Source organism: Pteropus vampyrus, unplaced genomic scaffold, assembly GCF_000151845.1.
Source record: "Pteropus vampyrus isolate Shadow unplaced genomic scaffold, Pvam_2.0 Scaffold55, whole genome shotgun sequence".
Classification (NCBI taxonomy): Eukaryota; Metazoa; Chordata; class Mammalia; order Chiroptera; family Pteropodidae; genus Pteropus; species Pteropus vampyrus.
Genome location: NW_011888836.1, coordinates 2,212,409 through 2,225,941, shown reverse-complemented (window position 1 = coordinate 2,225,941; position 13,533 = coordinate 2,212,409). Strand labels below are relative to the sequence as shown.

Sequence of the window (13,533 nt, the reverse complement as noted above, 5' to 3'; positions counted from 1 at the left end):
CAGGGATAACTTACTGACAATGTTTAAACTATCATGAATTTACCTAGGTATGTAATCTCTTAAGATCCTTTCCAGTGCCAGCATTCTTAAGTCTTTGAGTTTCTATGAAAATGGAAAAGATTCTCACTAGAAAAAAAGTGAGAAGGTGGATTGCTCATTCAACAGATGATTATTAGTTTTGCAGAGGGGAGGAAGAGGTCTCCTTTGTTTGCCATGCTTTAAAGGTAGTACTACTTAAAGCAAGGAGACTAGAGTAGATAGCTTCTTATTTAAGAGGGAGGAGTGTAACTAGTCACGTTGAAAATGTCTAAATTGGCATAGAGGAGTATTAGAAATAGCTCTTAAGTGTCTTGGGTATCCTTTCTGAAAATTACCGTGACCTTACCATTTTTTAGGTGAAAAGCTGTTGAGAATTGAAAGATTCATACAGTCCAACCTAATATAATTGTATATATGTGTATATGTATTTAAATACTTTTAAAATGCATATGTAATAACTTTCCCTTTATCATGCACTTAGAATGTATGATCTTCTTTAGTCCTCCTAACTCCTCTCTAAGATCATACGATTATTTTCCCTAGATGAAAAATTAAGGTACAGTGAGTATTAGTTTTTTAGAGTTCCACAATTAGTAGATGGAGGAGCCCAGATGCATATCCAGAGAATTTGATGTTTACCACTACAATAGTAAAAGTACTAGTCTACAACTTGTGGAGCAATGTGTCTTGGACATTTTCCCATATTTGTACATACTTTTGTGCCATAATTCACTGATCCACTGACATTTAGGATATTTTCATTTGTTTACTATAAATAGTGAATCTCCTATATCTTCATGCACTCATTTATTTTGCAGATTGATTTCTATATGTGGAATTTCTGGGTCAAAGGATATGCACTTCTTAAACCTTAATAGATATTTCGATAACATTTGCCAAAAACTTTGTGCCACCGCAGTGCGAATGCATATGTCCCCATTCCCTTGTTAGCAACAAATACGATCAGTTATTTTTAAATGTTCCAGTCATTACAATTTTACATTTATTGTATCTCTACTATTCTTATGTGCCCTCTTCAAGGGTTCAGGTTCTGTTTTCTGTATAGAAACATGGCGTGGAATCTAAAATACCCTATGAAGGAAATTCTTGGATTTTTAAAACTTTAAGTATTCAAATTGTTAATGGACGATTTTCCATAACTTAGAAATGTGTGTATTTTGCAATAGAGAACCAAGTCAACTTGGTTGAATTCAATTCTTATGGGTATTAGAATGATTTTACATAGATGTCATTTCGTTTTCATCATTCGAGGATATGAGTAGGTTATAATTGAAATACTAAGCCTAAAATGATTTGGGGGAACTCAACAGCTTAAAATCTGTTAGGGGACAAACAGAATTTCTTAAATATATTTGTCTCTTTCTGATTGCTATTGTGGGTGATCGTTCATTCCTAAAAGTGCATAAGCAATTTAACTAAAAGGCTATTGACATGAAAGGGCACAGCTTTAATCTTCACGTCCTTGAGGGGCACAGACAGCGCCATTCTTTACCTCTGTTCTCTTTTGCAAGGCTACAGGGAAACCATAATTTTTGAAGTGTGCGTTGTTATCTATTACAGCTGGCTTATTACAGAGTTAAACAGATTTATTGTCATCTAACACTTTCTGTAAATATGTAGATTCATTAGGATTTAGAGTGTGTTATTGCTTTAGATAAAGAAGCTGCTTATATTTTGAGATATATTTTTTACATCTTATTTTGTTCACACTTCCATAAATAAATCTACCTTTTTCATTAATGACTTAAATATAAATCTAAATGTTAGTTGGATATTTTAAATTTTCCAGAGATTTAAAGTTTGACTCTGTCAGCTATCTTCAGGGACTTCCTGTGGAATTCATTGAATTGCACATTATGAGTTTATTTTTTCTTTCCAAATTCCATAAATACACAAGAATAGAGGAGAAAACAGCACTAAAAGTATTCAGTAATATTTGAGTTGAAATTGATTTAGATTAGAGACTAGAGGTATTCTTTCTGAAAAAAAATAATAATAATAATTACCAAGAGAGGAGGCCTCAAATATTAATAATTAAGTGCCTTTTACATATGAAAACATTGGTAAGGTATCCAGGATATTTGAGGAAAGCCTCTTACATAAAAGATAAAAAGGATAATATGGAAGAAAAAAAATATGAATCAGAAACTGAAAAGGAAAAAAAATATAACCATGAAATAAGAATAAAAAGCTGTTTTAAAAATGACTGGAAAAAAATGAATGACTCCTGGGAAATTGAAAATATGATAGCAGAAATAAGCAAGTATAGAAGGATTAGAGGTTAAAACTCAGAACAGATCCAAGAAAGGATTTAAAAAAAAAAAAGAACAAAAATGGTGTGGTAGATTTGTACTGTGTCCAATTAGCTATAAACTGGAGATTTGTTTCCCAGAATTCCTTTTCTTGCATTGTTCCTGGTTAGCATGGGCCATGAGGCATTTTGATTTTGAAAGGAAGAAGTGAAGCTACAGCCATATTCTTAGAAGGTCGGTGTGGAAGCATTGGGAGCTATTGCAACTTAGAAATGTTGTTTTCATGGGATTGGCGGGGCTTCTCAGCTCCCCCCAGATCCTCTCTTTTGGCTTCAGCTAACCCTGGGCCAGACCCAGCACCAGACACAGAGTCAGCAGCTGAACATAAACAGTTTGACCAGGTTCACAATTACATGAGGCCAAATCTCTGAAATAATACTATATCCTGTATCATTCCTAGTGTTCTCTGATCAAATGCTGACGGAAACAGAAGATTGTACCATAATAGCTGCAGAGAAGCAGCACCTTAAATGTTGGATTCCTGAATCATTTCTGGGTTTTCCACAGTTGGTTCTCTGGTCTAATTAGATTTAAAGGCATTAATGACCTTGTTTCTAGTAGTAAAGGGGACACTGGTGATCCATGACATGCAGTGGCAGAATGGTTACTTTATCACCTGTAGTCACCAGTCATCAAGTGCCCATAGAAGGCAAGGCTTTGGGAAAATGAATATTTGCTACCACAGAACATTTGAGTGAAAATAAAAATAATTTGACAGTCAATCCCTTCAGTGTACACAGAGAAACTTAGGGAAGGAAGAGGCTTTAGATTCTGAACTCAGAATCACATAAGGATGTGAAAGCCTCTGACTGCTTTAAAAGAAACCCTTATCTCTTGTAGCCCAAAAGCAGGTATTTCTCAAACCCCAACAGAAAGTGTCCTATCCAACAGGTCCAAATTATAATGCAAATTAAATTTACAGTTTTGTGGAGTATCTGGTATTAAAGTTACTGACTTTGGGAAAGAATGGAAAACTGAAAATTGGGATGGGAATATGGGCAACTTCCAATGAAGCTGGGTACCTTGAACTGCTCAATTTTTCCTAGCCGCCTTTGCCAGTCCTTCTACCCCTGTCTGAGGGAGCTTAATCTCCTGAAGTATCCGTAATGGCTTCCCTTAAATAGTTGCCTTGCAAGATACTACTGATCTTTCTCAGGACCTATCCTCACGACCTCTCATTGTTTCTATACCTATAACCTGACTCAAGTTCCAGCAGCCCCCAGAGGGTGAGCTACTAAGTGTTACTACCCATGAAGAGGTATAATATACACTTTAAAAAACTTCATAATTTTGCCTGCAGTTACCTGGAGAATGGTGTGGGAATGGATCCTAAGGGTGTGAGATCAGAGTAGAAGGAATATAAAGTTGAATCAGGCTGAATTCATTGATACAGGCTCACTAATATCAACAGATCGAGGATATTAGGTCAGAGGGCTAGGAGTGGCTCTAACAGTTTGCTTGGCTGGTTGATGAAAACTACATTAAAAGGTAGCCTAAATTAAGTGAAGTTGAGATAGATGTTAGAACTTTATTTGTATACTCTAGGGGAATTTATCCAAAGGCTTAGATTAGAATGCTAGAGTGGATTTTTCATAAAAACAAAACAAAAATTTGATCACGCATGTCCCTTGGGTGGATCCAGAGGCCATTCCTTTTCTCGAGGGGAACTTCATGAGGGGAACCTCAGCATACTTGAAGAGCTCTATTGGCTATTCTCTTTCAGCCAGTAATGATGAGAATTGTTGCCATCAAACCAGGATCCTAAATTCAGTAGGAATCTCAGGTGGCTGAGGCAGGTGCTAAAGATAAAATGAGTGTGGTTACTATAATGGTCAGCAAAGCCAAGTCACTAATCAGAATAGTCTGAGTTGCAGGGATTTTTGGCATTGGCTAGTTTTTTATTTTCATCAAAATAAATATTTATTGTAGGAAACTTAGAAAAAGAAATTAAAGTTGTTCCCACATCCTGTTACATTTTTACAAAATTTATAGCATAGTAGTATTTTTTGTTAACTTGCTTTTTTAACTTAATGATGTAATGTGTACACCTTATCCATTAAATGTTCTACACATTTCATTGGCATACTATAATTTCTCCATCTCATTTATTGGACATGTTTTAGCTTCTAATATAATGTTGTGTGGTGGCAGCTTCACAGGGATGAGTTAAGTTGTTCAGGGGCTGAGTAATGCCTGGTAACAAGCCACTAAAAGGCTTTACCTTTATATTTTTCTTCCAGATTTATTTGGCTTGAAGCTAAGAATGACAGCAAGATCTCAATTTTAAAAGTCCAAAGCCCATAATATGGCTCATTTTCATTGTTCATTCATATAAGTGATATTATTGGGTGACACTAGATACATGATCATACTACAAACGTTGATTGAATACCAACTAAGTGTCGAACTATATTAAGAGGTACAAAAACCTTCCCTTCTATAGAGAAGGTTAGAGGTAATTGCATTGCACTGAATGCATGTGTTGGTAAAATAATATACAGAGTAATACTAAAGTATGCAGGAGTTGGGGAAGACTTGTGTTCGTAGCATTGATTGCGGAAGCATAATACCTACCTGAGTTGAGTCTTAACTTGAATGATGTGATACAAGGATAGAATAGAGAGATTGGAGGAATTCCAGGGGAAGAGAATTACTGTCTGGAGCAAAGAAGAAACATGTTTGGTGGAATGATCAATAGTTTGAGCCAGAAAGAAAGGAATGAGAAATGGGACGGTAGGGAGAAGCTTTGGTATGCTCATAGATGACTGTATATGTCATGCTTGGATACTTGGATTTGGGCCTGTGGGAGATTTTTAGCCACTAGTATATTTTACACAGGAAAACAGTATTGTTAGATTACTTATTTTATAAAGATCATTCTCACTGCAGTGTAAGCAATATTAATACTAGTAATAAAGAGGTTTCTTAGAAGGTTGTCGAAGTAATCTAGGCAGAAGATAATAGTAGTAAAAATGTAAAAAGATGTAGATAATTTGGAAATTGTTAAGGAGGTGGAACTGATTAGAAGTGATAAATGGAATGTAGAGGAAGAAAGAGTTAAGGATGACACCTGATTTTCTGACTTGGGCATTGGAGGTTGAGTAGTATTACCATTTCTTTAAATAGGAAAGAAGAGAGGAAAAGGGAGGAATATGATTTGAAACTTATTGAATTTAGGATACATTCAGTTGGATACTTCATTAGGAAATTGAACAATGAGGACTTGAATTTAAGAAAGCATTTCTTGGAGATAAAGATGGGGGGTGGTCATTGACATAGGACAACCAGTATTAATGTTTATTGCTCCCATAATTACACAACTAGTTAGATCTTAAAGCCCATGATTTCATCAGTCACATCAGTCTGTTTTGACATATTAATTTTATAAAAGACTGTTGAAACACAGACTTAGAAATGACTAAATTCTAGGGCAGTGGAAGTTAACATGCAGGGTTGTCAGTTTTATGAAATAACTCAAGGAATAAAATGAAAGTCAGAAACGCTGAGATCGTTTGCTTCAAAAGTTCTGCTTGTTGACCAGTAGAGGGCAGTCAGTCTTGAAGCTCAGTATTTTCTGCTCTGTGCCATCCTGAAGGCCTAAAAGCTCAGGCCTTTCAAATATAGATTTTTAGTGTTCTTTTACACGAGGCCAGGCATCCAGGGTACTTTTAGTTTTCCTTGCTTCCAAGACTTACAAGACATTTGATTTTTGTTCTGAAGCCAGATCTTCATTTCACCCTCTATTTTCACGTATAGTTCTTGTTTCCTCAAAATCTAAGACTTGAATTATCCCTGAATAGCTGCCAAGGTAACATGGGGTTAGGGTAAAATCAGGTAGGGAATCTGAGAAATGTAATGAATCTTTCCTTCTCTCTAATAAAAATGTCCCATTTTTTTCCTAGTTAACTGTTAAGATTCAGGGACACATTTTTGTTTTCTTAGTCTTATGATTCAGAGAATAGAATGGAAAAAGGTGATATTAGCTTCTAGAGACAGTATTGATGAGTTTGGATGATTCTAGAAAGCAGCAAGTTCCTCCACTATTTGATCGGAGGAGCCTAGGGAAACTTCCTGTCCCAGGATAGATCCTTCATTTGCCTACCACACGTCTGAAATGCCCATCAGTCTACCTTTTAGCTTTAGGCATTAAGAGCTCCACTAAATTCAAAAATTTCACTGGGAGATACAAGGTAAATGTGGCAGACAAATTATTTAAGTTAAAAAGGACTTAAGAAAATAGGCCATAGACAGGAAAGTTTAGTTTTAACTAGGGGATGGAAGGAAAGGCCCGGAACTAGGATTACACTATTTCCTGTTTATAAACCTTTAGTGTCTCCCAATTGACTAATCAATCCATTTATTATAGTAAGGGTCAACATTTATAGAGCGTATACTGTATGCCAGGCATTGTTCTCATTTAATTTTCAAGCCACTCTATGATACAAGTTCTGTTACTATCCATATTTTGCAGATTAGGAGACTGGGGCACAAAGAAAGTAAGTGTCAGAGGTTGCTTATGGAGAAGACATCTGGCGTTACCACCATTCAGTGTTCCTGTATATCTTATGCTGCCCGGAGCAGTTCCTTGCCCATAGTAGGTGCCCAGTAACCCAGAAAACTTTTGAATTGAACCAACACATGGACTAGCATGAACCTAAGTTGCCTTGGATGCCGGCTTCTGGAAACAGAGGCCCATATGAAGTCACTGAGAACCTCAGTAGGATTCATGAAGCCCCTGGGCTCATAAGGATGTTATTTCTGTCTCTCAGTATAGCAGTAATATAGTTTAAGGAAATGTGGGAAAAATAAGTAGAGAAGCTTCTAAAGGTTTTACTTCACAGCACCCACTCTGGTTATTTTTAGTGTTATTCTTAAAATGGTGGTTTTTTTTTTTTTAATTGGTAGCCAATAGTGTTGTTTTTCTTTTATTAGAGCAGAAGAGTACCTCGAAAGTTTTATTATAAAAATAAAAAACTTTGTTTAGTGATATATAATTGAACAAATTAATGAAAGCTAACCTAATTGGCCTCACAGTGTTAGAATATGTTAACATTTAGGTTTGATTACACTTCCAAGAACATCCGTTGTGCACTGGATAAGTGAATTATTTCTTTCCTTTACATTGAACTTCCTCTTCCATTTTACCTTTTTTTTTCATTCAGGTGAAGAGTCCAAATGAAGGAATACCCTCATGTGGAAAGTCAATTGGGAAAACCCTCTATTTCAGAAATAAATAGTACATTGTCACATAAGTCTTTTTTTTTTTCTTTTTACATATTCTGGTCTCTTAAATACATTAGTGTTCTTTGTCATTGACAATGTAGCGTGACCAGAAATCAGTCCTAAGTAGCTTTGGGGAAAGGACTTGGTGGGGTGGAAGAAAATTAAAACTGATGGTGAAAGGCAAGTTTTGAATTTTTATGGCTTTAAGTTATCTGCACACTACACCCTCTTTACCATGGTCAGTTGAGGAGTAGCTTACTATTCTGCCACATCATCGTGGAACTGACAAGTCAGACTGTGGATTTTCTCAATCATAAGTGCAAGAATAAAAATGCTGTATACGTGTATCCAGGTTCAAGAAAGATTGACTTTCTAGGTCGTTATTTGGGGAAGAGAATACTATCACTTTCATAAAGTTGTGAATTATGAAAGACATTTCTATTGGGTTACCGAATGTCCCTTGGGGTTGGTTTCATTTATAACATTGCCTTGGGCCTTCTGCTGCATCCTGTTGGAATGACCTTCTTTTCAACCCTGTGCTGGCAGCTGTAATATGGCTCTGTCCCCTGGATCCTTTAGGCTTGTCACATGACAAATGTGAACTGTGACCCCTTTGTTCCTTACTCAGATCATTAGGTCTCTTTAAATTTTTTGTGTTTAACAACTTTGCCTTGTTTTCTTTCTTCTTTTTTCCTCTTTGATCCTTTTTTAATTTCTTACCTAGCTAAGAGGTTTTTTTGTAGTTTTTTTGGTAGTTGTTAAAATATAACATTGATGCATATAAGTATACAAATCATCAATTCAACTGCATTTTCACAGCACAAAACACTCCAATGCAGTAGTCCAATCAAGAAAGAGAAAGTCACCAGAAAAATTTTCCTTTCCCTTTCTGGTCTTCACTGGTCTTCTCCCTCAAGGGGAATCATTATCCTGACTTCTGTAGCTTTGCCTGTTTTTGAGCTTTATAGAAATAGAACCAAATTGTATGTATTCCTTTGTATCTGTTATTCACTCATTTAATGTTATCATGATATTCATCCATGTTACTCAGTTTATTATTCCTGTGTAGTATTCCATTTGTATGAATATTCTATAGTTCTACTCTTAATGGGCAATTGGATTGTTTCTAGTTTAGGGCTGTTATGAATAGTAGTGCTAAACATTCTCATGCATGTCTTTGGATGAACATATGACATATTTCTGGGTATTTACATAGAAGTGGACTTGCCAAGACATAGTGTATCCATCTATTTAATTTCAAAATTCATATAAAACACTAAAGAACAGATTTTAGGCAAACTCTTGGTAGGAAACATTTGTAAAAATATAGATTCAGCTTTAGCATAATATATCTTAAGTTTTGGCTAAGGAAAGTGCCTCTACATTTAACTCCAATATACAACAAAATTGCCACTCACCTACTGCATATGACACAGTGTTAACTTTCTAACATGTACTTTTTTATCGAGTGTCCATGGCTGAAGTGTTGGGCCCATTTTGCAAAAATCATATGAAAATATTTTGATGGTGATGATTCACAATAGTTAAGATTACATCTGGATTACTTCACCTCTAAGTGGTAATGTTAGCAGAGAAGAGTGATATGTTAGTGTTTAACTGCCACACTTAGCTGAAGTTATAGAGGCTGACACTTGTATTTGTCCAAATTATATTCATTATCAAGAACCCTGCAGAAATGATGAGACACTGGCTCTGTACTGTGGTTGAACTTCATGATAAGCAGCCAGGCAATTAAGTAGCCAATAGTAATTGTTTTGTCCTTTTTAAAAATGTGGATTTCCCAAAATTTGTTTTATGGCTACTTTTGAACAAATTTAAGCTAATGAGTATACAAATGTGGTTGTGATATCATACCCCCACCCCCCACCCCAAACACTGAATAGTATCTTTTAAGGAAATTTTATTTGACCATCAGATGAAGTACCCGCCCCCTACCCCATTCTGTGAACATGACTGTATTAAGTTGACCTTTTTTGACCATAGTGTTTCAAAGACCATGAAAAGGACTCCTCTCCCCTCCATCAAAACAAACAAAACAAAAACAAAAATATAGAGAGAATAATTATAATTCAGTGGTTATAAAAGGCCAGTAATGGAACCAGAAGGTTTGTTTTCTATATTAGATAAATATCTTTTCTTATATAAGTCTTTTGGATAGAGAAAGAAGGATTGTCAGCCCTATCAAGATGTTTTTGAAACAAAGCATGGTAAAAAATGATAAAGGATTTTATTTTTATAAAATTATTCTTTGTCTAAGAATTCTGTATTTTTTTTATTTCTTCCAATCTTTTTTTAAAATAGTGGCATGTATAAACAGACTGAAAGTAAAAGGATGGCAAAAAATATTTTATGAAAATGGAAATGAAAAAAAAAATCTGGGCTAGCAATAGTTATACCAGACAAAATAGACTTTAAAACAAAGGCTATAACAAGAGACAAAGAAAGATCCAGTAATCCCACTTCTGGATATTTATCTGAATAAACCCAAAACACTACTTTGAAGGGACATGTATATCCATATGTTGATTGAAGGCAGCCTGGGTGTTCATCAGTAGATGAATGGATAAAGAAGAGGTGGTACAGCACTCCTCCCTAGCTCACTATCTTTCCAAGCCTCTCTTGGGCCCTCTCACTCTCTGTCTCTGAGAGGAGACCACACTCTGTGGAGTGTTACCCCTTTTCTAATAAAAAAAAAAAAGTAGAAGTGGTATGTATATACAATGGAATATTACCATAAAAAAGAATGAAATCTTGCCATCTACAACACCAGGGATGGACCTAGAGGGTATTGTGCCAGGTGGAGTAAATCACCCAGAGAAAGACAAATGCTATATAATTTCACTTCATGTGGAATCTAAAGAACAAAACAAGCAAAACAGAAACAAACTCATAGATACAGAGAACATTTTGAGATTGCCAGATGGGAGGGGGATTGGGAGTGTGTAAAAAAGAGGAAGGGATTAAAAAGTACAAATTGGTAGTTACAAAATAGTCATGGGGATGTAAAATATAGCATAAGGAATATAGTCAATAATATAATAACTATGTATAGTGTCAGGTGGGTATTAGACTTATTGGGGTGATCACTTTATAAGTTATGTAAATGTCTAATCAGTGTTGTATACCTGAAACTAATATATTATTGTATGCCAACTATAATTGAAAAATTAATATAAATAGTGGCAGGTAGACATACTGATATTTAGAAAATTGTCAATCCAGGCATATTGAGTTTCATTCCTTTTCGAATGACACTGGTTCTGTTTTAAATCTGCATGTTCAATTCAGAAAATATTGCCGATAATCTACATTGGACTACTGAGTCCTAGATGTCATAGAAATGATGGTCTCTGTCCTTAGAAAGCTTATGATTTAGTGGGTATGGGGTGGTGGTGGTAGCATATGTAAAGGCAAGTAGACCCATTTGAAATGGCTCTTTAAAGATGAGTAGATTGGTCTGGGATGGCCTTTTGCTGATCTTTGCCTGTTGGCTGGAGTTAAGATGCTTTGTAAAGGAGCAATGGGAAGTAAGGCTGGAGGGAAGCCAGTGATGCATTTGTACCTGATTTGATGGATAGTGTTAGCACAATGACTAAGAACGCTCCATTTATTTATTTATTTATTTATTTACTTACTTACTTACTTACTTACTTACTTTTAGGCGAGGCAACCCTTGGTTGACCTCACAGATTGCAAGGACCTTGTCATCTTACAATCCCTTATTTTTTATTTTTTACACCTACAACACCTGGACTTCCTAGGTGGTCTCCCATCCAAGTAGTAACCAGGCCTGACCCTGCTTAGCTTCCAAGATCAGACGGCTTGTTCAGGGTGGCATGGCCATAGAAGAACGTTCTCTTTAGATAAAAATAGATATTGAGTCCCTGTTTAATTTTGCTGTGTGATCTTAAATAGGTTGCTTAACCTATCTGAGCTCAGTTTCCTCATTTGATAAATGGGACAGCACCCATATAACTTTCTGCAATGTTATATGAAAAAAAAAATTATGTGTTGAAGAAGATTTAATGTGTGGAAGATGCTTAACAAGTGCTCAAAATAGCTACTCCGGACAGTGGGAGCTGTTGAAGATTTTTGAACCATGGAGTGGGGGCATCTAAACCATGTAAGGCTTTTATGTTTATAATTGACATACAAAAGACTGCACACATTTAGAGTGTACAACCTGATAGGTTTTTTTATGAAATCATCACCACAATCAAAATAATGACCATATCCCCTATTCTCAAAAGTTCTGTCTAAGCCCTTTGAAGAGGAAAGTCTAGCCTGCAATGTACAACAAGGGATGGAGTAAAGTAGAGCCTGAGAGCAAAGGCATCAGTTATGAGGCTATTCCTATGGTTCAGGTGAGACAGAATGAATGAGGTCATGATCTACATCTGGTGGCAGTTGGGCACCACCGCCGCCAAGAGAGTGGGCTCCTGGAGGACAAGGTTGAGCCTGTGTCATTATTATCTCCAGCACCTAACCCAGCAGCCAGAGGGTTACATGCTGAATTGACAGGTTTCCCTTTATGAAAGATTGCTATTTTTAAACTGATTTCTGCCTTTATTCTGTTTAGGGCTTAAAAGATAACCTTTATGCTTCTGGGACATCCAGCCTAACAGCCACCAAGCCATTGCTTCGTCCAAGAATCACGAGAATCTGCCTCAGGGACTTGATATTCTGTATGGAACAGGAAAGAGAGATGAAGTATTCTCGAGCTCTGTACCTTGCCCTTCTGAAGTGACCACTCCACTGTTCATCCAGATCCTTGCTGTTTACTGCCAAAGAAGATATAAAGAGCATTGTTGCACTGTCCTGACATTTCAGTTTTTGGAAAATAATCATCAATAGGGAAGATCATTGTTTACAGTTATAAACTTTTATTAAGTCTTACTTATATGTCCCAGGGGGTTCTTAATGACCAGAATTTACTTTTGTCTTCTGAAAATTGGTTATGAAATAGAGTTTACACAAAAGTAGGCATCTGCCCACCTGTGCATTTAATCACAGCAAGTTAAGACCCTGTTTGTTACTACCTGCCTCATTTGCCAGGTGAGGTGTCTTTCTCTAATATGGCCTGTACTGAGATGTAGAGGAAAGAAAGGAAGAGTCACTGCCTCACTGTAAACCTGTCTCAAAGTGTTAGGTTTTCCGAGCTGTAATCAGAAGTTGCTTAGCTAATTATGACAGTCACCTTCTGTAGTTGATGGCGACAAACCAGAGAGTAGGGCCTCGTGGTGACTTTGGTCAGCTGAGGACCAGTGTTGTCAAAAGTGAGACAAATGGGCATAGTTTGTGCCTGAGGTTGCTATTCTCTGGTTCATATCACCATACGCTGTCTGATGCCAAATGAATGGACATCCTGGTCAGGGAAACCTTAAAATTGAAGCTGCTGATATACCTCATTGAAAAATGTAAAAGGTAGAAAGCATTAGAAGGAATGAGGGGCATTGTGTTTAAACTGATTAGGGGAAAACGGAATCATAAAACAGGAAATTCACTGCATATGACAAAGGGGGGCAGTGGTGGAATTGGAACTGCAAAGCAACTGTAAAAAAATCACAGGCTACCAAAAAGGAAAATGTATCAAACATTTCCAAATTACAGTATTTCAAAATGAAGTTATTTTTGTTTTTTTGTATTGTTTTAAAAACGCAAGGACAGTTTTGTAAAATCTTTTTAGTTACCCTAAGTTTTAAGCATCTTGTTGCATTTAAAAAATTCCTAATTGATGATTAAAAAAAATTTTTTTAACAATAGGGACACCATTTTGAATTCTACACTCAGAAGATAATGTCAGCATCTTACTCTTGGAGATCTTGGCTCTATATTGCGAAAAGCATATTATATATATTCATAGGAGGAGGAAGCTGATGTTTGCAAAGCAAATCCTGTTATCTTTTAAATTCCACCT

General features: G+C 36.1%; 1 protein-coding gene across 3 annotated transcripts in view; it reads left to right on the top strand.

Moving 5' to 3' along the window:
• Nucleotides 1-13,196, top strand: part of TAF4B (TATA-box binding protein associated factor 4b) — a 113,919-nt gene extending 100,723 nt beyond the window's left edge. For all 3 annotated transcript variants that reach the window (XM_011360402.2, XM_011360399.2, XM_011360400.2), the window contains one exon: nucleotides 12,196-13,196. In XM_011360402.2, coding sequence (XP_011358704.1) covers nucleotides 12,196-12,363 — 168 coding nt within the window. In that variant the 3' untranslated portion in view covers nucleotides 12,364-13,196. The remainder of the gene's footprint in view (nucleotides 1-12,195) is intronic.
• The last annotated feature ends 337 nt before the right edge of the window (nucleotides 13,197-13,533 follow it).